General features: G+C 41.0%; 2 protein-coding genes across 4 annotated transcripts in view; one reads left to right on the top strand and one right to left on the bottom strand.

The window, feature by feature from the left end:
* LAMA3 (laminin subunit alpha 3) overlaps positions 1–15,297 on the bottom strand; it is a 106,905-nt gene extending 91,608 nt beyond the window's left edge. Inside the window, exons 1-5 of the mRNA XM_057397627.1 lie at positions 14,974–15,297; positions 8,892–9,044; positions 3,432–3,549; positions 2,712–2,830; positions 1,120–1,290 (exon numbers count right to left, since the gene is read on the bottom strand). Coding sequence (XP_057253610.1) covers positions 1,120–1,290; positions 2,712–2,830; positions 3,432–3,549; positions 8,892–9,044; positions 14,974–15,228 — 816 coding nt within the window. The 5' untranslated portion in view covers positions 15,229–15,297. The remainder of the gene's footprint in view (positions 1–1,119; positions 1,291–2,711; positions 2,831–3,431; positions 3,550–8,891; positions 9,045–14,973) is intronic.
* A 4,969-nt stretch (positions 15,298–20,266) lies between these two features.
* The window catches only part of ANKRD29 (ankyrin repeat domain 29), a 38,097-nt gene continuing 31,155 nt past the window's right edge, over positions 20,267–27,208 (top strand). For 2 of the 3 annotated variants that reach the window (XM_057397623.1, XM_057397620.1), the window contains exon 1: positions 26,832–26,956. In XM_057397623.1, coding sequence (XP_057253606.1) covers positions 26,936–26,956 — 21 coding nt within the window. In that variant the 5' untranslated portion in view covers positions 26,832–26,935. Of the gene's footprint in view, positions 20,404–26,831; positions 26,957–27,208 lie in introns of those variants that run through there. The other variant, XM_057397622.1, reaches the window with a different exon arrangement.

Here is a 27,208-nt window from a genome sequence, read left to right as displayed (position 1 = left end):
TGAACTCAAGCCTGTAACAGAGGAAGACAGGCTTCCCCTTGGAAGCAGGGGATAGCAGAACAGAACTGGTTTTCACAAGTTTCTACAGTAAGTTTAACACAAAGATTCTCCTTAAGAATATTTACTATTTCCTAGACTTGAAAGGTCTCTATAATGAAACCTTGCACCTTCTTTTAACAATTCAATAAAACACTTGACATTTTGTTCAGCTATCCTACATCTCATGACTATGATAACATCAGAAGTTCCTCACACTAAAGCTATGCTGCTTGCCAAGTAAACTAAATACTGCATTTACATCTGCCTGTGAGCAACATCTTAAAATTTACTTAAGGCAATAAAGGTAGTTAATGGGAGTGCTAACAAGTAACTGGAATAGCTTTATGGTTTTTGATGCAGAAACCCTCACACACATTTGTGCAGTGCCTCACCCCAGGGTTTCCTCCAATTGTTACTGAATCTTCATTTTAAATGAAAAGATTAAAAATAACAATGCAATATAAAGTCTGCAATCTCTCCAAGTATATGAATTTCTATGCAGCATTCCCTTGAGAGAGCTGAGTTTCCTTGAATTTCTCCAGTGAATGGGAGTGGGACTTTGGCTTTCAAGCTCTTGGACAGCCCTAAATCCACTGAAAACACCTAGGCATCTTGGAAGATTTGTGGAAAGACAGCAACTTTTTAGCACACCCTTTGATTCCTGCTCCTTTGGAAACTCAGGTACTGCTTCTTGAAAGTTTTTCTTTGAATAAACAAAGGAAAGTAGTGTCAAATAATGCTCAAGAGATTTAGTTCCTCAATTCTGTATAAGATAGTTTAAAAGATTTCCACTTTGGCTCCTTATAGCTCCCATACTGCACCCAACTTCTTTTCATATCCAAAAAGAGTAAAAGAAGACTGTTACAATATCACTAACCATTACTTCCCCCTCACAAATCTGTGCTGACCCACTTACCTTTGTGTCTCAAACATACCTGGAGAATATATGGGGATTTAAAGGTGGGTCACTGTGAATTTCAATTGTTAGGATGTTGCACATTTAAAACATTCAGGTCATTTTTTCATCTCTAATCTGTTGAATATGATTGTTGAGTGTATTTCAGCAAAAACAATACTTACTCTACGGGTTACAGTGGGGTCTCGTTGAGCTTTCGATATCAAGTGTCCAAGAAGCGTATTTGTTCTGAGGAAATGAAGGCGGATATTTGTTGCTTTTGTGAATTCTCGAAGACTAGGGGAATAAGTGAAGTTTTTTGCTCCGGGGCGGCCATTTACCAAAGATACTACAATCTAACACAGAAGCAAGCAGATTTTTGTTAAAATGTATTGACTGCAAGTGTCAGCAGCAGCACAGAGCAAAATCAATAAAAGAATCAAAAAACTCACTACTGTTTCTAAACATATTTGCAGTAACAACTACACGTTTCATACGGAGCCCACGACATTGGGAAAAATAGGGATGTTAGTCTTGGACCTTCCTGAATTCTCATCACCCATATGGCGCACCAGAAAAAAAATAAGTGCCTTTATCTGTTTTGAAAACAGGTATAATACACAAAAAGTACATGCTTTAATAGGAAAAAAAAACAATAGGAATAGGCGCAAGCAGTTATATTAACAGTGGATAGTGTCAATGGGAGTTTTGCCTGAGTGAAAACATCAGGTTTTGGCTCTTTCCCAAAGCACATTTATTTTTGGGTTAAGGCACAAACGTTCCTGGAAAATATTATTGTTACCAGGTCCAGTGCCTGGGAGCGTATTAATGGTCTTTTGGAAGAAAGTACACAGTGTTGCTTTAGAAAATCCCCTCACATGGAAGGAGGTTTATCTGACTCTCAAAACAAGGGCAACAGTACTTTTTTATTTTTTAAAGGAACAGATGCAGGCAACCTAGCAATCATGAACCTCTATGTAATTAACAATCCAGTACGCATGTACAGGACTGAGTTAGAGACTTTAATTGGCAACAGCAGTGTCCTTCTAAGGAAATTATTCTTTACAATATTTTATTAGGAAGATTTTACAGATATTTTAATAAAAAAATTCTATTTTAAAAGGCAACTACAGTCCCAGTCCTATCTGCTCAAAACTCTGGATAACTCCTGAGGAGCTCAGATCTAGATTCTAACTATGTCAGCATAAAAGGAGAATGTCAGCAGGAGCCATAGCCAGGAGTTTAAAATTCATTCAAATAATACAAGCCACAGTTCTGCATAGCAAGAAACAATGGCTAAAATCAGAACATTTTCCAAATATCCATTATATTATAAACATGTAGCATTTTATAATTATTTTTCTTAAACAGCTACTTATTGTCGAATGGCGATTATCTGTTTCTACAGTCTTTATTTCCATGAGCAATTGTGATGCAGTAAATTCTGCTATGTACATGGGAAACATTCAGAAAATGCGGTCAGCGCCTTCAAACGCATATGGCTAAAGTGAGGTGTGTAAATCATGATAAAAATCAATACAGGTGACTCTGAGCAGCACCTACCGCCACAGGGAATGGTGAAAGTTAGAAAGAGCCAGCTCACCCTCCAAATATCTCACCAGCTACTTCAGTGCTTGGTTATGGACTCATTACTGTAGATTCAAGCTGTCGTAGCTGAAACATTCTTTCTAGTTCAGGTTTTTATTAGAACAGCAAACTGCTAAAGCTGGTGCTGTTTGCTTCCAGCATTACACATTGCTTTCCTAAGAGCACTTACCTCTCCGTTTTCGAGAGGCAGAATGCGAGAGTACTCTGTGGTACAAAGGACATCGCTGTCCCTCCTCACCGGAAGATTGGCTTCCTTTCCAAAGTGCTGCAAGCAATCTGCTTTGGAGTCTAGTCAAGTGAGAACAAAATTATTTTTACATGTGAAAATAAACACTATTGTTTGAATTTAAAATAATGAAGTATCCCCTGTGTATTGAGGCAAATTCTCCCCGATAAATGAATAATAGCAGTGATTGTGTCGCTCAGCACAGAAAAATGGAAATTCCTAAAAAAAAAAGAATTTCTCATCCTAAGCAATTCAGTGGTGCCTGACAAGATATGGCACAATATTTCTCATATCATCACAAAAAAGAAGCTATAGCATGTATTCCAAGATTTTGCATTTGTAATTCACTTTCATTTTGGCAAGGAACTTGAGGATCCCATGAGATGAAGGTACTGAGGTTCTGACATAGCCAAAATCCAAGGCAAACAAAACAAAAGAATTCCTAACAGACTGAGTTACTTTCAAAATCTCATATTCAATTTTAGTTACACTCTTGTCACTAATTCATTGTGGATAACTAAGACAACAGAAATGTATTTGACATTAATGTCTTCACTGCAGCTGAAAACTTTAGCAAACCCAAGGTTCGATTTTGCTGCTTCTGGGTGAATGATTAAACAAACCTGTCCACAAAAGAGCAGTGACACAAGGATTGATACTCACGAGCAAAATATTGCCAAGGAGTGAAAGTTCTTCCAAAGTCCACTGATCTTTCTAAGATCCAGAGATCTGGACGAGGAGAATTTGCAAACTTGATGAGGATATAGGCAACATGGAAGAGCTGGTGACAGAATATACACAGATCTTATCAGCAGCTTTTTGAACTCTATAGAAGTACCAGAATACTAAAACTAAGGCAAATAAGTACATTTTCTTTAGTGTACAGTGAGAAGGTTATCCTCTGCAGTTTCATTCCCATTAAAATAATAGCCCAGATTCTCAGCTGGCTACCTCATCTGCCAACATGCTCCAATACATTAGGAAAGCTGCAATAACACTGTGTTAAATGCCATCTCTTTCATTTCAGAACAGCTCTGTTTTGCACATGATCAATTGTTTGGGTGTGTTAAGGGTACCGTAGCTGGAATTTACCCTGCCAACTCAACACAGCCTGACAAGCACTGAGTTCACTTCTTGTGATACTAAATTAGCTACCCAAATGGCCAGACAGTATCTGCACATGGAAAAATAACTTACCACACAACAGTATCATGCAAAGTAAGTGGCAGACATCCTGTTGACAGAAGCCGGTCAGAGCCCAGAGCTATGCACAATGACTGCACAGGTGGAGTAATGCACTTGAATTACCAAAGGAAAGTCTACGCTGATTGTCAGAAATAAATGAATACTTTGAGGGCTGTGGCAAGATTTGTTTTTACTGACTTTCTGATACTTTTTGTCTAAGTAACTTTCTCGACTTGACTGGCAAGTTTCAGAGTAGGGATATTGGCCATAGAGACATTACATGTCATCCAGTGTGGCCATTCAATGTGAAGACTGGTATCCTCCCAGGAAAGCATAGTAGTTCTGAAATCCTAAAGACAGTGCTTTATGTTCTGGCTCTTGGCCAACTGAATCTTTCAAGGAGTATTGCCCAGTTCAATCCTTGCACTGGGCAGGCAACTATCCATTAATAGTCTTGCTTCCCCTATGTTTTAAGGTCTTTGGGAATCCCATCCTTACGTACATGTTAACAAGTATGGATAACACTCTGTGTGTTGGCTGATATAGATTTAATCAAGACAAATGGTTTAGAAATACCAAAAGGAAACAAAGGAAGAATATAGAAGAGGCTTTGCCTTCTTCAGGGCCCCACTGTCTATAGTGATGTTGTGGAATCACTACAACAATGACCTTCTGCCCACTCTCCAAAAAAGCAGATGACATCTGCTTCAGCTTGTCATGCAGTTATTGTATTCTTTTACACAGATGCTACTCAAAGTGCTGACACAGCCAGTTTTGTCCAGTCTCTCATAACAGGTGATACCTTCTCATAAGCATGAGCAAAATAGTAGCAGTGAATTCTATTTCTACAGTGCTTCCACACTGCTGAAGGAATATGAGACAAGCTTACTGACATCAGTGTTAGCATGAACTATATGCTTTAGATAAGAATCTAATGAAAAAAGTGGCCAAAATGAAGACACAGAATCATGGGAGAGGAAGACCTTTAAGATCATCAAGTCCAACCATTACCCCAGGACTACCAAGACCGCCAATAAAATATGTCACTAAGGGCCTCATCTACATGATTTTTGAACACTTAACAGGAATGGTGATTCCACCACTTTCCTAGGAAGCCTGCTCAATACCTCATTACTCTCTCTTTAAAGAAAGACAGAATCATAGAATCATACAATAGTTTGGGTTGGAAAGGACCTTAAGATCATCAAGTTCCAACCCCCCTGCCATGGGCAGGGACACCTCACACTAAATCATGTCACCCAAGGCTCTGTCCAGCCTGGCCTTGAACACTACCAGGGATGGAGCATTCACAACAAATACAGTTATGTTATATTTATGGTTGAGTTTCCCTCCTCCCGTCTCCAATAAAAGTACTCATTTGGACATTACATTCCATTGTAACCCTTTAATTTACAACAGTGACTATTAATATCACTACATAAAAGCTATTCAACATATTAGTGCACAAGGCTTCACTGAGCCTGAATCTTTCAGCACTATATTATTGCCATAAAAGCACAATAAAAAAAACACAAACCAACACTTTCTGAAGTGTAACAGTTAGACATTTCTTTTTCATCATAGACCATCACGCTACCCTGAAACTTCATCTCCTTCTGAAGACAGAGTTTGGAAAGATACCTGGGGGAGTATTACTGTAAAACCTGCTGAGCGTTAAGCAAGCCAAAGATGTGGGAATACCTGCTAAAATTAGGCAATGCAAAGAGTCAGGGGAAGGGCAATAAGCTTCAGTCAGACATTCTGCATTCAGAAGTTTAAAATATGTTAAAAAACTACATTGGGAAAATCAGGACCAATTAAAGGAATAAACGAGACTTCATTTGATACAAATATTTTAAACAAGTTGGGAATAGCCACCATATAAACAGGTCTGTTAACAGGATAGGCACTGCCTCAGGGATCAACATTATAATTATTCAGGACTGTGATTGATTAGAAATGTAAATATAGTACAGAAAGTCACACAGGGAAGCAGAGCAGGCCTTTTGCTTTATGGGTTTTGCTTTTTCTCATATTACAAAGTACAGCAAAATAAGCATTTTTCTAGAAGAAAATTGACATTCCAAAGGGATTTTGACTTTCAAATTTACCCCTAGCTCTTGTGTAAGAGAAGCAGCAGCAGGTGGGTGCTCTGTTCCAACGCCATAGTAGTGAGCACTCAAACTTCCCTCATAGTGCAACTATTCTATTAAATATTGTCATCAGACTATGGCAAAGGCTCCACTGGGACTCTGCTCTTAGTCTTGAAGATGTAATGGTAGGAATGCAGCAAATTGAAAGGTATTGACACTGCACTAAGTTCTGCTTCCTCTAATTGTGAATATTTGATGATAAACTTACAATTCATTGTTTCCCTGCACATGTATATACCATACTTTTGGTCATGTTTTGCACATGCAAAATAATTCCATATTTTGTTTGCAGAAAGAAGGTGCATTATGTCAAAATAAAGAACAAGATGACTGCTCAAAGAGGAAAACTACATCCTTACTATATTTTCAGTATAACAGCCTGTGGCTCTGCAAGGCATACTTCTAACTCTAAGAACAGTTCTTCCTTAAAAGCCAAAACCTCCATTTCAGCCCACTTGAAGGAGAATTGCATTCTGAAAATGTCTGCCTCTGTCAACTACTGAGAAAGCCTGCATGACTAACATACACTAAGCTCTTCATTTTTATGACCCTGAAATAAGGTAAGGTGAATTGAGGTCTCAGCGCTTATCACTTTCCTTGAATAGACTTACTCTGCCACAGCCCATAACTTTCTTCTTCATTATTAGTATTGTGCACTACTGTATGAATTTGGGCTATGAAAACACTAGGCAAAATGTCAAAAGTAAATCTCAAGTTCAAGCAAATCCTAAGATCAAGCTTTAACTGGTTGAACAGAAATACAAGATAATGTCTGTGAAGTGGAAAAAACTACCCAAACCAACAACATAGGAATCCTACCAAACCCTCATCCATCCACCAACTAAAATGATCCCTTCCTGATATCAGGACCTGAAGTAATTTTGTCCTTTTTCTTGGGTTTCCCTCGTTTCCAAGTCAGGGAGGTCAGAGTCGCCTTTTAAAGTGGTACCAAAGTAAAGAGAAACACACAGCCTCATGCTAAGAAATCCTTTAATAACTACAAGAATTCTAGCACATAGTGGTTGGTCTCCAATGAGCCCCAGGAAAAGAGGGCCCCCAGTTCATATCCTTCCTCTGAAGGAAGGAGATCTTTCAGAAGTTTACTCAACATATAAAAGATAAGGTGTCTGTCAGTAGGTTCTCCAAAGTAGCTAACAAGTACACAGCGGGAATAGAAGTTTTGGATGGAGCAATGTGCTACACAAGTGGATGATGATGCACAAGTGTTGGTCACAAATATGCTGAACTACACCGCAAGATAAATTACAGCCTGCAACCTAAACCTGCATCTTGCAGAGACCATGACTGATGCAAGCAACTCAGAAAGTAAGGTCTGCTTTTCTGGGAGGTGTTTGACTTCCCATGTCTATTCATAACAGCCTGTTCTGCATTCAGTCCCTACTCTGTATGTCCAGCCTGAAAAGCACACTTCCCTACAGTTTCCTGGGAAAGAATGACTGAAAAATTCACTTCACAGCAGCACAAAGCACAAGGGGATGCAACACTACTCAACTGTACAGTGTAACAGAAAGAGCAGCAGAACTCAGAGAAAGGTCCAAGAACTGTGTGCTAAGCTAATGTGGACACTGTGGCCTAAAAATTCCACAACTTCTACACAGCTCCCCCTTCTTTTGTGATACAGTGGAGAAAAGGAATCAAGAAAATAGGCATGTTATTAATTTAATTAATAGAAATGCAAAATCAAAAATCACAACAATTTAGTTTAACTACTGATACTGTCCATCTCAAGTTGTCTGGTTGTTCTGCTCTGCTCCTTTACTGGATCCAAAACCTCTGAATTAAGGTATCCTCAAACTGAGAATCATCGCAGTCATGTGAGGGACAGGAGCATTAAGATCCCATGAGATAGAAGAAGTAAAATAATTTGCACCTGTATTCCCAAAAATAATGTCAGCTGAATCTCACAAAGAAACATTTTCTTTAGTAATTCTTCCCCCTGCAGTCAACTCAATTGAATGCCTATTCAAAAAACCCTGTCCTACATAATCAGTCAACAGTTACTGCTGTCTAAAACATATATGCATATGTACACATGTATTTTTCAGCCCCTAGCATATATTTATAGTCGTATGTTTTCAGCTGGTGTGAACTGAAGAGCATAACTAATTTCACTGGATGAGAGCCCAATTATGACAGCTGAGAATCTGTCCCTATGACTTAAAATACAGATGCAGAGGCTTTACTGTTAGCTACTTGCCTATTGCCTGCACAGGAAATACGTGTGTTCGTGTTACTGTCATATTATTAATCCATGATACACTGGTTTTGCTGTCCCTTTCCTTCTAGACCATGTTATCAGTATTTTTCTGTGTATCTGGAAGATCTTACTGGATGATAGTAAAACCAGAAGGACCCCTAAGGCAAAAGCAGACTCCAAACATTATTCTCAAAATGTGTGCATGGTAAGAGATCCTGAAAGCTTTTTCTGTGCCCATGGAAGAGGAGAATATGAAATGGAATCTAGAGCCCCAGTGTCATTTGAGCAGTCTTCTGTAACCTCAGGTTAAAGAGTTACAGTGGCTGTGCAAGAACATACACAGTCACTAAATCTGTGTGATACCAGTGGCAAGATCCCACATCGTCAAAATTCCTGAAAGAAAGCTATCATTTTCTTAAAGTTAAATTAAAGAAGCAAAAAAATACAGAACATAAACCAGACAAAAAGGCTGTGGTGCTGGAATTTAAAATCGTGAGTTCAAACATCTCCCAATTTCATATAAATGCAAGATTTTATCAAACCTTACCCACCAGCTCATGCACTTACCTGTCCCAGATCTAAAGTGACATTGACTTCGTTGTACTTCAAGCCCATAGAAAGAGGAGGACTTTGCCACCAGCGCTCTGTGCCATCGATTGCATTGGTTACAGGGTGAGCTTTATTGGGATCAGCAGCATTGCAATAATCACAAAACTGTCCCTGTAAAACAATAAGTTAAAAAGATGGTCTCAGATGAAAACTTATGCACTGCATGTGCATGCTGTTTTTAATTGAGATTCTGAACTAGAACATTGACTAAAATTTGAGCTATTTCAGTTTTCTTATTCTATAGAGTAATTTTCAATATATAAACAATTCCCTTGATGATTAAATTACACACTTGTACCCTGAAACACACTGTTTTTTATGTTAAAAACTAGAATTTCAGAATTCTCTGTAAGTAAACTATACTAAATCTTTATTAATGAATTTATTGATATTTTGGTGAGATTACCTATATTACATCTGCAGGGGCGCCTGCAGGAAATTAATGAAACAATGCTCCTTAAAACTGGATTAAGACCATCAAACAGATTTTCTTCATTTCTCCTAAAAGGCTGTGAAACATCCACATATGTATGTAGGCTGGTATTAATAAAACCATCCAAAATACTCTGCTACTTGTCTATAAGTTTGGTGCTACAATTTTGCAATGCTGCTTTCATTTTTTTCATGCCATTATAACACATTCTGAATCAGAGACTTCTGAGCAATATGTACTTATGGAAAATGCAATGGACCCTATAGACTGTTCGCTTAAAGTTTCCCTTCAAAGTACCCCACTGTATCTTCATTTGCAGAAGTTACCACCCAATTTCCAGTCCACAAACAAAGCCGTACTCTGGAGATGCCCTGACAGTCTCTCTTTGGTAGTCTGTAAAGCTTTTTGTACTCTTCTGTACAGTTATGATGACTAAACCTCAGGAAACTTAATTGTCTTTTAATTTGGTATCCTGGCTTGCCCCGCAATCAGTATTTTTATCTTCAAGAAACTGCATTTTACAGTCTACCAACGTAAGTGCTGAAGCATTATGACTAGTTATTAAGGGATCTTTCTAGTATCCCATTCACTTCTTAATCCAGTTACTGGGTGGAAATGACCAATAAAAATGCTAAATTGTGCCAGGCACAGATCTTGGTAGAACCTCAATAGGAAAAAAAGGCATTTTAGTTGAATGGCAGTACAGCTTTAATGATTACTGCAGCTGCTCTGTTCCTTAATCCATTCAGCCTGTGAGGTGCTGACACTGCGCTGGACTCCTGTTTTAAATAAGGCAACATTTGCACCATTCCCTTTACGAACTAAGCATATTTTCATCAAAGAGATGTGACAAATCTTCTGTTGTTTCCACAACCCATGTGGCATGAAGTGTATTCCTACATTTCAGGTATTAATAGAATTCCATATAACTGCCATTATTTTGTTTGTCACTGCTGTCAAACTAACCAGTGTAAAGTAACTGGAGCAACCATGCTTGTCCACCTGTAATAGGGGAGTAACATTAGGGCTCTCACATTCTTGCTGGATATAGTATTGCAAGCTGGGTGAATTTAAGAAGTTTATCTCTAGCAGAATTTGTTTAACATATGCCATAACTACTAATAGTTTGGAAACTACTTTGTCCTTCTCATGTGATACAAATACACCATCTTGTGTCTTCCAAATACAAAACATAGATGTTCACCAAATATTTCTGCATCAGTAGTAATAATTTCAGCATCTGCATCAAGCAGTGATCCATCCTCATCCTGCTCTTTTGGAAAGAGCGGAATATGATGTTTCCAAGAAGACATGGCTACCCTTAGCTATACTGATTCAGCACTGCAGGTGTCAACCTGGCTGAGGGTTAACTCTTGAGAATTCAAAGAGCTATATAGAGACTTACTAAATCCTCAAGTACATAGGTTGGTTAACTATGTCTGGGGTCATGTTACAATGCAATTCTCCTCCATCTCTGTTAGAGAACGTGGTTTGGCTGACTTTCATACAAACTACAATATGCCAGGACACGGCTGGATTCAGATACAGTTTGCTGCAGCAGACACCACATCAGCCCATGCTAGCTACAGGCAGTGTTGCCAATTTTTGCAGTGATGATAAAGAACATTATGTCACTATCTACAAAATCCATACACTGAGAAATCAATCTGTGCACCAGTAACTGCAGTTACCACCACATCAAAGCATCTTTCCTGACAAATGTGTACTTGGAGTTCTGACATACATATGTTACAACAGTTCAAGCTTCCCCAGATAGCTTCATAATGTGCATGAAACATGGTCTTTATATTTACATTCACGTCCACAATGATCAGGATGGAAATACACAGGAAACAGTTGCTGCTACAGCAGTTTCAGCTCTGATCTGGAAGCAGCCTCAAAGAAAGGCTAAATAAGCAGCAAACAATGGTGAGTATTAAATACAAGGGTTACATTGACATGCACCTATGTGATTTCAGCACACCAGAGCACTTGATCTGAACTCAAGATACCATATTTTTCTTTTGGAGCATGTAATTCAAAGAATTCCATTGCAACAGCTGGAGTTTCGGTTATTTAAAGTACATTCCAGCAATGCTGCCAACAAGGCAGCAAAATGAAAAATGAAAGAAAAGAGATTACTGGACAGAGCAGCCTTCCCTGCTTCCCACTGGCAGTATCTCAGGCACAACACGTTCAGCGCATCTGCTACAGGACACGTCTCCATTCCAGGAGACTGGGCCTCTAGATTTTGTTTGATTTTGGCTGCAGTTCATCAGCAGGCAGGTGTGCATTTGCTGGTGACCTTGTTACCCTCCTTTCCCCTGGTTCTCCTGAGTGAAGGAGAAAACTGGAACTGCATGAAGGAGTTTGCTCAAATACGCCGGTGTAGACCAGAGACATCCAGGGATGAAAATATCTCACCTGTAAGTTATAGAATATGACAACAATGAAGGATTTGTTCACTATTTAATACCTAGTAGTTCTGTGCCCACTGGCAGGGCAGGACAGGAATGCAGTTAAACTTTAATTCACACCCGGACACTGCTGCACACAGATTGGCAGACAAAGCCAGGCATGCCATTTATCTATCTGCTGCTGAAATATTCTACAGTGCCATGCATCTCTTCACTCAACACTGTTTTTATTAAGTTATTGTCCCACCTGCCAATGTGTTAAACAAGGGAAACACACTGCTCCCCACAGCATATGTCCAGCACTGCCCCAAGAGCCTCATGGGTTGAGCTGCCCATGATGGGACTATCCACCCCATTGGTGGACCTTGCAAAAGAGCTTTAAATGAGCTCTAAGCTCTCTTTCTGGATTTGCTGAGTACTACAGGCTTCATGAAAAGATACATCACCAAATGACAAGCTAGATGAGACAAGCCAATGGCAGAACAGTAGAAATAAAGCTGGGGCTTCTCTTCCTGTCTTTGCCTCATTTTCAGTGTTTGGGATAGCACTGGCAACAGGACTGTCTGTTTCCTTTATCAGAATGAGATCCCCCTTCACGCCTTCTTTCCAGTTTCCTTATTCATAGAGCAACAGCCACAGTCCAGCCTTGTAGAGACCTCAGAGATGAGTGACCCAGGTTTATGGCATTGTTTTTTAACTTGAACTGGCCTGACATAGTGGATATTACACCTATCACTTCATGTAAATGTCTGACCTTCCCTCAGGCTCGTAAGAAGCAACACGTGAATACTTACACTGATTTTAAATCCTTCTATGTAAGCTCAGCTACTGTGCTTAATGCACTTCTCTCCCATTTCCCACGAAAGAAGAGATTATCTACTGTGTCTTTGGACTTGTGAGGTGGTGTAGCTTGAGAATACCTACATTGTGCTGTTATCATATGTTCTGTAGCTGGATTTCCCTGACCTTTCGAAAGCCTTTCCAATCATTCTTGAACCACAACTATTGGTAAACCACAGGAGTATTCATGTTATGTATCTCAATGGGGCTTTGTTAAAACTGGAAAGAGATGCTGCTGTATCCATGCTTACACAAATTCTGTAAGAGGCACAACATGCTTCCTTGTGCCAAGGCTAAGCTATCAGTAGTCCTGGGAACTTGAATCAGGCATGAACCATAACTGCCCTCTAACCAAGGACCTAAGGCAAATATTTAACAAGAGGAACACACACACATCCCTATTACCCCCTTTCTATATATAATACGCCCTCATTTCCAGTGTTAGTATATAAAGGAAACAATTACAAAAACCATTGATGCAATGTGCATCACACAAGAGGCTTCTTTCTGCTTGCCTGACATATTATTTGGTGTTTGCTTTGGCTGATTTTTGTTATACTGTGATTTCTGATATTCCAAGGCATGTTTGTATGAGATTTCACTGCAGTAGTGGTCTATAGCATGTTGGTGAGAGATCATTAGGCTTGCTTGAATAAGCTGATGACATGGTTGTTTCAGGCAACTTTAAAAATTGGGATCGATGCCTAAACTTCAGAGATGTGTTAGAAACAGAGAAACAAGCAGTTTTCTGATTATCACAACCTTTGTTTGTAAATTTAGTTTAAGCCTGTAATACCTGTGACCCAGTCTTCCTATTAGTAAAGCAGTGCATTACTCAGCCTGTAAGCACCTCCAAAGCACTTCAAGCATTTTATGACTGAGGGCACTACACAAAAGTACAGTAAACTGAGATCCCATGGTGAGGCAGGAAGGCATGGCAGAGAGGAGTTCAGGGCAAAGCGCACTGCTGACTGTGGCTAACAAACTGCAAAGCCAGGCTGTGCAGTAGCCATGCTCCCTTCTGGCACATGACAAGGAGTATGTATGCTGCACCTTCTTAGTCCTCTCCCCCTCTCTTGAGCATCTCTCCCCGTTAAAAAAAGAGAGGAAAAACTTTGTTAGCCATAGCAACCTCTTCTTAAATCAGACATTAGGGGTTATTTCACTACTAAAACGTACAGACACTTCATCAGATTTCAAAAGATTAATCCTTCTGGCAAGATGCTAAAAATTTACTTGTATTCTTTCTGTACTGCCTTGAGTCATAAACTGGACCTTCAAGCTTTTGAATTCTCTTTCAGTCTGCAGTTTCATTCTGGCTCTCTTCTCCTCCCACCAAGAAAGAATACAAATAAAATCATTTTGGAAGGTCTGAGGATTTAGGAAAGTCCCCCCTTTAGCAAAGTTCTGATCAAACTGATACTGAACATCCATCAAGTACATCACAGAGTATGGCGCATTTGTTGCTCCTTCCTTACCCTCTCACAGACATGTTCATACAAGTTTCTACCAAAGGAAAACGTATTTTCATTAACCCTTTGCCAGGAGTTTTACCGTTTATTGTTGTCTCTTGTGACTGGTACAAATCACGTGTAATGATCTTATGCTATGAGAGAACGTTGACATCCTCGCTGCCCTGTGTGCTTGCATGCCCTGTCAAGCTTCCAAGGAATCTGTCTTCCTCCCACAAGCAGCGCAAGGCACAGGCAATGGGCCTCACACACAGTGCTTGTAAAATACCCCCAAGCCACCTGGCTAAAACTGCAGCTCTTCTCCCGCCGCTTCCCGGAAAGATGCCCGCTCTCCAGGGAGAGGCTGCCACTGCAGGACGTCCCCATCCATATCCCCGTAGGCTCGCTACCTTACTCCCAGGGGCATCACGCTGCTCACTGCGGTCAAGCGCTGGGGCCATAAACACCATTCGGCTTTAGCCTCTCCAGGCGGGACTAGCGGCTCACGCAGCCCAGGGAGCGGCCGGAGCAGCGGAGCCAGAGCAGGAGTAGCAGGGTCAGAGGGAGCAGGGAGAACAGGAGATGTAAGGGGCATAAGAGGGTGCCGGGACACCTGAGGGCAGATGCGCGGGCAGAAGGGTCGCTGCCAGACGCCATTCCTGCCCAGCGCTCCCCTGCGCGGGATCCCACTGGGCCATGCCCTCCTCCTCTCCCTTATGAGAAAACGAGACCACGCGCCCCACGGTAACACCAGCACCCCTGGAGGACCCCCAGAAGGGGACACAGACCCGGACGCACACACCTACACCCTCCGCCACTCCGCAGCGCTGGGACGAGGAGCGGGGTGCGAGGGAACGGGTGTCCCGGCGCCGCGACCGCTGTCCATCCCGCCCGGTTACCTGGATGGCTTGCCCGAGGGGGGCGGCGGCCGGCCCCCCCACCAGCTTGCAGTACAGCTCCGAGCGGCCGCCTCCCGCCGCCTCCCCGCAGGTGGCCGTTGCCCAGATGCTGGCTGCGGCGGCCAGGTTGAAGTACGGCGGGTGGAGGCTGCGCCCCGTCCCGCGGGACCCGGGGGGCTCCGGCTGCGCGGGGCAGAAGGCGAGGAGCTGCGGGAGGAGCGCCCAGAGAAGCGGGGAGCCCGGCGGCGCGGCCATCCTGCGCCGGGCGCTGCCCCAGCGCCACGGGGCGGCCCGACAGCGGCGCTGGACGGGCGGGACGGGACGGGACGGGACGGGACGGGACGGGACGGGACGGGACGGGACGCGGCAGGAGGAGGCAGGAGGAGGCAGGGGCTGACCGTGCTCTGCCAGCGCCTCCCCGCCTGCTGCCTTACTGCGGGGCGCGGGATGGGGCGGAGCGAGAGGCAGCCCCTGGGCCGCTCCCCCGGAGAGTGGGGGAAAGGAAGGGTCTCCGGGCCGGCGGTGTTGCCCCAGGGATGTGCCCTGACTCCCAGGTCCCCGGACATGCCTAGAGGTAACACCCCTCTCCGGTCACGGCGCGGCTTAGCAGGAGCTTTCTGGTCCTCCCCTTCCTCGGTAAGTGCGGGGTTCATACTGATGACAGACCGTGAAGAAACCTCAGAGCACCCAACGCTCGTAAGCCTGTCATGTCATATACGAGCAGTGAACTTAAGGTTTCCCATCTTTCTCCTCATGCAGGGATATCTCTACACAAGATACATATACCCTGCTTCTATCAGCAAGCCCTTGAAAAGGCACCCCGCGTAGCTGTGCTGCAGGAATCGCAACTCCTCTTACCTTGTTCAGCGCTGTGAGACTGCTGGAAACTGTGCAGTCCAAGCCACCCCTCTGCAATGCTCAGCCACTGCCCTCAGCTCCTTGTGAAATGGCTGTTCCTGCTCATACAGGGCAGACAATGAACCTCCTGCCTTTGTGAAGGTATTTGGCATAGGCTTTGAATAACACAGAAGCTGGGGGGGAACGTTGGAGAGGGAGAAGGAAGCCTACAAACCATGTCATCCTTATCAGGAGTTGCACTGCTTAATGGTATTGCTGTCCGAAGTTTCATACTCATTCACGTTTCCAGCCCACCACATGCTCACATGTCAGGTGTTCGCTCAATATGATTTGCAGGATTCAGGCACACAGGTACGGTTAGATAGCTATAATATTTTAGTAGTGATTCATGTGAGTAGCAAAGTATTTCATAACTTTATGAGGGCTTTGCTACCTGGCACACAGCACTACCAAGGGAGATCCCTGGTGCACTGTTTCAGGAAGCACCAGCCGCAAACTATTGATTTTTGTCTGCAAGAACATATCACCACCCTTGGTTTTGTGCCGCTACGGCTTTAGCACACCACAGAGACATATCTGCAAGAGACAATTTTTGTGTCCTCCATACTTGGCTTTCATAAATGTAGCATGCTGCCAATTCAAATATATCAGATTTGGCTTTTCTAACCGTAAGTGCTTTCAATTTCTAGAGCAACTGAAAAATATTCTCCTTTTCCAATTGTGGAAAATAAATCAACTTACTGCCCGTGTCAGTCATATTGCTTCCTGCAGTACTTTGTACTTCATTTAACTATGAGAAGTCTGAATAAAAAGAAGCAATGCCATCTTCAGATGTTCCATTAAACAAAATGCGGCGCCATCAGGATATTCACTGGTCTTTTTAACCTATTGCATGAAAATCAGAAGTATATCCTGGAGTATATATTTTTTTACAAATGGAGATCTCAAAGTACCTGATGTAAGTAGCTTTTAAGTCCAGAGCAAGCAAGCTCTTACAAAGGCCTGCTGTCAGTTCACTTGCTGAGTGTAAAATCATAGAATCAAAGCATCAGAGAATGGTTTCTTTGTCCTCTTTTTTGTTAGAAGAATTAAATCAAATTGAATAAAAGCTGAGCAAAGCATGTTCCTGGTAGAAAAGAACTGCTTGGGTACTTTAAGGGAAATCCATTATAAAGTACAATATTAAGAGAAACTGATAGATTACAATTACGAAGATCAGAAAATCATCTCAATCTCTTTAAGAGTAATCAGATTATCTCCAAACTGGACATTCAGTCAGCAACCTCCTCCTGCTCCTGTTTATTTCCAACAAGCCATTAAAGATTTTCTCATCTTCAACAAGAAACCTACTGTCTTGCACAGTATTTGGGGAAATTAATTTACTCCAGTTATCCTGTACATTCCTACAAACTTGGCTCATTGTTGATTTTAATGACAAGGCATCTTGTGTCATGAATACTTCAAATGCAAAAGAAATAGCTTTAGTGTTTTGGGACACACTTCTTGCACAGAGCCTTGCCTCTGCATATGTGGGGATTGTGAGCAGCACTACCGTGTTTTGAGACTTGAACTCTTCTTCTGCACCTCTGTCCCTGGTTTCCACAATAGGAAGGGTTTTCTGAGTCGCGTAAGCCTAGAATAAGGATAAGCAGAACATAAACCAGGTGATCCAAATACATCTAATGAAGCTTTTTAAAAAAAAACCAACCCAACAAAATTCACAGAATATATTACGAACATATAGAAAATAAGGCTCAGTAAACTACGAATTTGAGACCTTGTATCTACTAGAATCTACTCCAAATTTTCTTTGACTCTGCTTGTGCGAAGTAATACCTGACAATTTTTTTCTGGAGTAGTTCTGAAGGTAGTTCAAGTAAGGAATCCAGCTTCATGAGATCCTTTGCAATCTCACTATAGAGAGAAGAGAGCTGTTTGGTAGGTTGCACAGCACACAAGGCAGCCCTTGCTCACAAGAGATAACCTTTCTCAAACAGGGACTGTCAGTGAATTTATTGGGATGTGTCACATGAGAAAACACAGCTTATGTGAGCAAGAACCTAATACTTTAGTAAAATAATGACATGTTCTTGGATTTGGTTTCCTAAAAGTTAAAAATTTCACACATATTCAGAAAATCAGCCCATCAGATAGAAAAAAAAAGAAGAAATCTTCCTGTTCCCTCCTTCATGAAATTATGTACATTTTGCTTAATGTGTATCTAGATTGAAAAAGGTTTTGTTGACCTCCTGTGTGATTTTTTTTGTCCTTTTATTAAACATTTATGCCAAAACAAGCTTTTTTTTTGTTCAGTGTGTTTTCTAGAAATGGAGACTAAAATGCCACCTTTGAGATTTGGCTGAAAAATCCTTAGATACACCTGAAGATGTAGGCAGATTTTAGGGAAAATTTTTATGACAACTTTTGCCTTTCACTCAAAAATGTTGGAAAAAAATGTTTATAGTGGCATTCCCAACACAGGTACTCAGCACCTTGATTCTCATCAAAAATCTAAGTAACCAAAAATTTTATGTAGGGACTCTGGAGCTACGTAAGGCCAGAGTGGATTATGTATGTGAGGAAGCAGACAGGAGCAGGTGTGTAAGTGGGGATGATAGCAACAGCATGGCCTGTCACTAGCAGATGTAAAACTGAATGTTTCCACTGCTATCCTGGTCTGACAGCACTGTGCAGGCTGTGGTGTGACCACACACAGGCATTAGTCTAGCCTGGCTTCTGCACGGTTTTAGGACCACAGGAAGGAAGAGCAGAGTGAGGAGTATGGAGGAGTGAGATTTTTTTCCTTGAATGCAACTCTCCACGTTTCTAAACTCCTTATCTCTTTGTTTTTTAATCTATTTTAAGCCAAAGCCAAAGCCAGCAGAACAAACAGCAAAGCACTTATGACTTCATTGATCTTTTGCCCACCCTATCTAATGTAGAACTTCATTCTGTAAAAAATGCCAGTATCAATAATTCATGGAATGATACTTCATCTTCCCTTCATGTCATCTTTTGTTGTAACTACAGCTTCCAGAAACACAGATAAGATTTTAGGAGCTGGCAGCTCTCAGCAATCAGCATTTTTGAGACAGTGGCTCTCTGTGGAAAACACTCTTCTTCAGATACCTGCTCTTTTGTCCTCCCAGCAAATCCTCTCATTTTTCCTTCAGCCTTCATAAGGTGTGCTTTCCTTGCCTCTTCCTGTCTGCAAGGAGCAGGCATTGTTATTTGATGGATGCCAAGCAATTTATGAATAAATGTGGGCAATTGGGAATGTTTCTGAATCTGTATTTTGATGCAAGCTGATCACATTACATTGGAAAGCATTTACACTGCCGTGATTACAGATTATTTTTTGTGTTTGTGCTTTCGATTTTAAAAGATGTTCATTTAACGATGGATTTAAAATTTCAAGTCAAGAATGCTTGCACAAGTAGTAACAAACTATAGTAGAGCCTTTTCCAAGTGCGTGACAGGTTAAGTGCAATTTTTTGTACCTTTTGGTCTCTCTTGAAATGTTCCAGCTACAAACATCTTACTTGTGAGTGCCCCCGACTTGACGGGATCGCGAAAAAGAACTTAAAAATGCCTGCTTTGGCACTTCAGACCCTCGCGTTGCAAAGAAGTACTAAGCCAAAAAGTGGAGGGAAGGTGAATGCTTGGCGCTTTACAACATTTTCAGGAGAAGGCAAATTGCCGTTTCAAGGCAAAAAAATGAGTCCTCAACAGTAGCCAGTGTGTAGAGGTCATACCAGTTTCTTCCAGTCTTGATCTTTGTGTGTTTACCCACTGAGTATCCTAGGGACTAGGGCAATGTTGGAAGTGAGACAACTTCTTTGCCATCCAGTTCCAATGAATAAGTAAGTCAAGAGGAGCACTCGGGAATGCAGCTAAAGGTATAGCTACCTTAAGACTCCCTAAGCAAATTGCACTTGGCAGTGCAGTCATCCCCAGCTAGTAGGAATTCTGGTGTCAAGCCTCCCAGGGCACCCAGGTGACACTGCCATGGGCACCAACAGATTACTTTCCCAGTGAAAACCTTTTCTAGGCTTCGTGTAAAGTTTGGGGCATATCGAAGCCTGAGGCATCCTAGTCATTCTTGTTTCTGGGTCATCAGGTGCTGTTCACATGCTATCAGTCCTGGACAAATTAGTGGATAAATGACAGATATTACTTTGTCCCTTTAGTAAATCATTGCCAGACATGGATCAGCATTTTGAGATGTTAGGGACGTGGTTTAGTGGTGGAGTTGGCAGTATTTGGTTTACAGTTGGACTTGATGACCTTAAAGGTTTTTTTCAACCTAAATGATTGATTCTATGATTCTCTACTATGTTGACTACTTGAAGAAACTTCCTAATGGACAATATTAAAATCCATCCACTTTATTCTTTTGCGTCTTAATGGTTTTCCTGTTTGTTCTTGGCTTTCTGTACTTTTTTATGGAGTTGCTCATGGACTTAAAGTTCAAAAAGAAGAAAACAAGTCTTGGTCGTATAATAGCTGATTCTTTGTGAAGTGCTCCCTTTGGTCAGTCCTGATGACTTGTCAGTCAAACATCAATTTCTGGTATCTGTGTCCAGCAAAGGTTTTGTATTTTTAGGTAATGTTACTGTTGCAAATTTAGAAACCGCCTCAGGTTTACTTCTACATCAGCTGTAGCCTGCCTATAGTCTCATCAAGTTCTTAAGTTTTAAATAGAACCTTATGTTTAAACGTGTTAAGGAGCAAGACCTTCAGCAGTATAAATTGAGGAGACTCTGGTGTTAAATCTGTTTATTCCAGCTGAGGATCACGTGTCGAATGTAACTAAGAATTCAAACATACTAAGTTCAGGAAGATTAAGATGTACTTATTTTTAGTTTTGGAACTTGGAAAAGATAGTAAATTTAGAACAATTTCCTTGTGAAAGTGCAGAAAATTCAATGCAGAATACCTTTGCTGTTTTTTTTTTTAAAGTATAATTGTAGATTTCCATAACACAGATATAACACATTATCACAATTCTCTATGGAAGTGTTATTTATAATTGTAAGAGTTAAAACTCATAAATGTTGGGGGGAAGGGTTGTTGTTTTATTTTTTCATAACAGTTTTAGCTATGTTGATTATCAGACACTTCATTAGGAGATGTGATAGTGCTAGATTTTTGGCTCTGCTGTAATATTATTTTGTTATTTGGGTATTTTATCATACAGTCATAGCCCTATGTTCTTTAGCCAAGTTCTTTCTTTTCAATTAGAGGACTGATTTTCTGCCAGCAGGGCATAAGACGGAGAACTTGAACAGACTGAGCTCTAGCCAGTAACTCAAATTTTGCACCTGGCAAGGTAAGTAGTCTCCATCTCACATGTATAGAGACGACACCTATACAACTTGCTTATGCCCTGTCACCCTTACCCTCAGCCAAAGGTCCAAAGTCCCTTCCTTTAAGGACCTCAACTCTCTCCCAGTGAGGATGAAGTCAATCTCCCAGATCAGTTTTAATAAGTAGGGCAAGTTCCTAGGGAACCATCTGGACCCTGAAAGTTACACTGTGCAATGGCTTCTGTTTTCCTTGAACAAGGCTTTTGGGACAAAGAAGAAATTATCCATGCAGTTCTGCTGACCAGAATGTCTCATGTGAATGCGACATCAAGAATCTTATGCTTCTGTGCTTAACACAGAAGCATGTTTTGTGGTTCTTGTGCAGCTTTGCTCCCCTTCAACAAATCTGTTTACTTAGGCTTAAAGGATAGCTAAAATTTGCCCCAATTTCTTATACTGATTTTTTTTCTATCATCTTTGTTAATGAACATATGCAAATCTTCTACTTACAAGAATAGGAGTCAATTATATTCTGTGGGCTAAAAATAGCAAACTTGGGATAATCTGTTGGTTTTCCTACCCATGGTAGCATATGGGATATATCACGCATTGTTCCCACACTCCTATGATATGTATGTTCTCAGACCCACATCACCTCCCACAGTAGAATTACATGCAATAATATATAAGCAATGACCAGGAAAAAGAATGGACACAATATGATTTTGTTTGAATATGCCTTTATATCTCAAGATATCAAGTTCAGATTCTTCATGGACTCAGAAGGTCATTTTCATTATCTGCACCAGTATCAGCCAGGAGTTAAGTGGAATTAGAAAGCCTGCAAACCCAAAGTACCTGAAGGCAGGCTCACCGGCTTCTCTCTGGCTGAGCAGATGGAAAATAGATAAACAATTAACTTCAGACTGAGTCATAAAATCAACATAATACAGAGGACAAGCAGGGAAAGGAAATGACAGATGAAGAAAATATACAGTTACAATCTGTACATGCTGTCTTAAAGCAATAAAACTTCAGGAGACCAAAATTCCAAGACTGGGAGGAGAAGGATAACAAATTTTAAAGCATGATGTACAGATACTGACATAGAGATGTTTAAGTTCAGGTTTTGAAGGCTGAAAGGTGTTTGGACTATAGTGACAATGGCATGCTGGTGCTTATATTGGAATGGAAATTGGTCTTAGATGGTAGTTGTAGTCCTTTCATTGACTTTCTTGACTTATCATTCTCTGTGGCTAAAAGAATTAATTTTCTGGGAAAAATGGAAGAGGAAATAAAAAAGCAAATTCATTGAAACACATAATGATTTGCGGGATTATTCTGCACTACTGATTGCAGTGCAATGTTAACTTCTCTCTGATTCCCAGGTCACAAGCCCAGGCATCAGTTTGAAGGTCCACATGAAGGCAGTTAATAAATCTCGCATGGTCACTAACAGTTAGGTACCTTACATTGTCTTATACCACCATGTTTGATATGAAATTTGGTATCATCGGAGGCCTCAGCAAGAGAACCATAGAGTGAAAAGAAAGACTCGAGGTAGCAGCTCCCTAGAAGAATGAATGCACACAGTTAGGATCACATTGGATAAACTCTTCCTATTATTGGATAAAATTTTTCAGGTCCAGTTTTGTAAATTCTCCATTCTATTTTTAAAAGGTTTATGTAATACATAAATATTTGGTTCAGTCTTCCTCAGAAGTTCATAGGATTTGTTTCTAAACTAATTTTTGCTATTTTTCTTATTATCACTATTCATTTCTAAGAGCATCTTGCAAAATAAAGAGTAGCTCGAAGTACATTCTTTATACACTTGTTTCAGTAAAATAGACCTGTATTTTTTTAAATATAATAGAAGGAAGAAACAGCCCATATGGTTATGCTACAGTTTGGCAAGGGAAAGATTAATGTAAATGTTTTATAGGATGCTTTATCAAAGTTAATGCTGATGATTTAAATGCATTTACTTGAACAAGAAAAAATGAAATTAACAGTGCATAATCATAAGAATTCCTTTGCAGAATATTTATGATTTATATCTTTTTTGGGGGGAAATGAGAGGAAGAGATTAATTATGATCTTATGATATAAGAAGCTAAACTTTAGTTACATTGTTTTAAAATTCTAATTTTTCACAAATCTCACCAGAACAATGATTATGCAAACTTCAGGACTTCTCAGCCTAGTAAATGTGGCAACTTTAGGTAATGCAAAAGATAGACTATATTTTAGAAAACTAATAATATGCTGGAACGATCCCAGTATTTCAGCATCAATTGGAAGAGTACTTGCTACAGCCTTCCTATTGTTTTCACGATTTAAGATCAGGCATATCTTAAATGACTGCTCTGCTTCTTTTATAATGAAATGAATTCATAAAGGTAAACATTGAAGATATACTGACTTGCTGTAAGTCTGGAAAAGACAAACTGACCATTCATTTCATCCACTATTTAGAGCATATTTCTCTGCACAGGCACTCAACAGAGTCTGAACATATGGCTTTAAACTGCAAGAGAGTAGATTTAGATTAGCTATTAGCAAGAAATTCTTCACTATGAGGGTGGTGAGGCACTGGCGCAGGTTGCCCAGAGAAGCTGTGGCTGCCCCATCCCTGGCAGTGTTCAAGGCCAGGCTGAATGGGGCTTTGTGCAACCTGGTGTAGTGGAAAAAGTCCCTGCTCATGGCAGGAACTAGAAGACCCAAAGATCAAGGAAAGAGAAGTTTTAGAGTTACTGTCTTACTATTTGCTGATATTGAATCTTGCTGACAAAAAACAATGTACAAAAACGTTAGGCTGATGCTTTCAAAAGAGGACTTTGTCCTGTGTGTTTGCATTTTGAGTTACAAGGCAGGAAAATGGCTGTATGTCCATAGTGTTGATGCATTTGCTTCCAATATCACCTCTAGAAAGTGCTGACATTTCTAAATGTGTATCTGCTTGTCCATTGCTATTTTTAAAAGCAAATAGAAATGAATGTAGTATTTGCATAAGTACTTGTAGATGTTTGGATTGAGATCATAGAATCATAGAATGGTTTTGGTTGGAAGAGACCTGAAAGATCATCTATTTCCAGCCCCCTGCCATAGGCAGGGACACTTTTCACTATACCAGGTTGCTCAAAGCCTTGAACACTGCCAGGGATGAGGCATCTCCAAATGAAATGTTCTGGATAACTCAAAATTTGTGCCACTTCCTTTAATTCTCCATGTGTAGCTGTGCCTGAACTGTTCTGGCTTGGGGGAGCTTTGTCTGTAACTTAAAGGCTTTTGTCTGTGGCTTTTAAAGGCAGTGGTTTCCTTTGTTCTAGTGATTCATTTTAGGTAACCTTCAGATTTGTGCAAAACAATGTGACTCAGGACATTCGAAATAATCACTGTGATGAAATATTAGGCGATAGGAATGCAGCCTGCTGCCCTGCAGATGAATTCTGCCAAAGAGGTAACAAATCCCGACCAGTTCAAATATCTTGCAATCTTAAATATCCTGCCAAGAATCAAGAATAGGGGAGATGTGGGTAGTGTGACCACATAGCCCTAAAAAGCAGTACTGCTACTGTGCTGAGTTTGCAAGGCTTGTCAGAACTGAGGCTTGGCAAGCTTGCCCTCTTTAAACCTTTCTTGATCTCCCCTCAACTTTGTTTTACATGGTTTAGCTGTAACACCAGTTTTACTAAGTGACCGAGTGTCTACAAGTAACTGGTTTTGCTCGTCTTCCTTTGTGCAGTATCACCATGGCTTTATGCCACTAACATGATGGTGCAATTTTAGCTGTACTATTTTAATGTTGATTGGTTTTCTGCATAGCCTTATCTTTTTCTTTTTCTGCAATAATTATATGTGCTTTAGTAGTGATTCTTGGATTACTGCTAAGATTCAGTTATACTAATTATAAATTCTTGGATTTTTATATATATGAGGTGTTTTTCCCCTTTGCCCATATCAAGATTTTGAGGGTAACAATAGACAGAGATATACACCATAAAAGGTACTTTCTAAATGCTTTCTGGGGTAAACCTTCAAAGGGTCACCAAAAAGGAACATACCTTACATATGTGGCTTTTTATTCATAGAATCATAGAATTAAGGTTGGAAAGAACCTTAAGATCATTTCATTGCAACCCCTCCCATGGGCAGGGATGCCTCACACTAGACCATGCTGCTCAAGGCTCTATCGACCTGGCCTTTCTGTCAAATTATTGTAGGTGGATATGAAAGCAGCAAAATCACAACAGACCATGTACAATTGAAAATAGGTGCAGTTTCGGAGTTTGTGGGAAATTAAGAAAGGCATTTCAAAATTTATTTCTTGATATTTAAAATAAATACAGACCAACACCCCCCCCCCCTTCCCCCGTACTGCACTAGTCTGATTTTTGTTGTTCATCCAGAGGATTCATTACTTTTCTTTGTCAGAAAATTTAACATTCTGAGTGATGAATGTGAAAAGCTTGGCATGCTGTTCACAATAGATTGAATAAATACAGGGATTTTCCAGGGGTGAGGCAGGGAGTGTGTACAGATTAGCAATACTTTCCTCTATCAGCAGGCAAGCACCACTGTGTGACTAGGAGCAAAGATGACTCTAAACAATGCAATATCTGCTGAGTTTATTCTGTATTTTTAAATTTAAGAAAAAATCAGAATGATCACTCATGTTTGTATGATCTTAGTAATTAAGGCGAGGTTCACACCAGGCCATACATTCTGAGATGAGTTTATGCTATTAGCAGCTCTCATCTGCTTGCCTGCAGTTTGCGTTACTGTATGCACAGATGAATATTGCCTCAGGAAAAAGAAGAAAATCCTCCACTTGCAGATTAGTGAAATAAACTAATTGGATCTCAGTGCAAATATATTCTCTCAATGCACATACATAATTTTCTCATCAGTGGCATTTATGTGTGCACATCAAAAGAAGAAAATCCCTAAGGGCTCAGTTAAAACCAACCATAGCAAAGAAATTCAGGAATCTCCCACCAGAGCATGCCCCGCTTTGCCTACTTTATATCACGCAGACTTTGAATGAAAACTGCAGCAGTCAGGCAGAACAGGACATGCATTGGCTTTATGGCTGTTCATTTCTGAAGTCTTAAAATTAAGCTCTTAAGAACTTACTGTCTTCCTCATGAGAGCATATGGCCCATGGGAGGTAGTGTCACAAACATACATGCAAGGTGAAAGAACTCTCCTCCCTACATGCTTGTGCAGTTGGGTATACTCACAGTGATCCCTTTTAACTGTTTTTTCCTAGATATGAAGGGAAAAGGCTGTGAAATAACAAAAGAGGTGCCATGGAGGTGACATTAGGTCAGTGATGAGACTCAGGCTGGGGGTGCCTGGGTTTGGACTGTTTTAGTGCTATTTCTGAGTGATGGGTGCCTGACCTATAGGTCTGAACCAGAAGCGGCTGAGCAGTGTGTGCTCCCACTGGGGGCCCTACTGCTTGCTGTGGGATGCTGCTGCTGCAGCAGGGATACAGGAGAGTGGTGATGACAATAATAATAACAACAAGAAGAATAACAATAATAATAACATCAACAATCATAGACTAATAATACAATAACAGCACAAGAATAATAATAGCAATACAAATAATAATTATATAATCCCACACTCCCGAAGAAAACCTTTAAAGAAGAAACCCAACCAGAAACCCATAGGCATAGAGTGATGCGGGAGGGAGGTGCTGGCCCCGCGCCCCGCCCCGGCCCCGCGCAGCCCCGGGCCGCGGAGAGGCGCGGATGGGCGCGGAGGCGGAGCGCTGAGATGCGATGCGCAGGATGTCGTTCAAGGTGAGCCGGGAGCCGGGGAGAGGGGCGGGGGGATGCGTGTTTGTCTTCCCGCTTTGTGCCGGCAGCCCGTGAGATGCTCCGTCATGTTCTCGGATGTGGGGATTGATTTATCATGTTTTTCTTTAGGAAGTAAGGAGGTTGTTTGGCGCGCAAGGAAAGAAACCAGCAGCGTCCTTCCCGGGCTGTGGGGTGCTGCGGTGGCAGCTGAGGGAGCGGTGCTTTCCACCGCAGACATCCCCTCAGGAGAATGCC

This window comes from Pezoporus wallicus, unplaced genomic scaffold, assembly GCF_028554395.1.
Source record: "Pezoporus wallicus isolate ANWC-B61680 ecotype Strahan unplaced genomic scaffold, APGP_CSIRO_Pwel_v1 contig_227, whole genome shotgun sequence".
Taxonomy (NCBI): Eukaryota; Metazoa; Chordata; class Aves; order Psittaciformes; family Psittacidae; genus Pezoporus; species Pezoporus wallicus.
The sequence above is the reverse complement of the archived record's forward strand: the minus strand, read 5'-3'. Positions and strand labels throughout refer to the sequence as shown.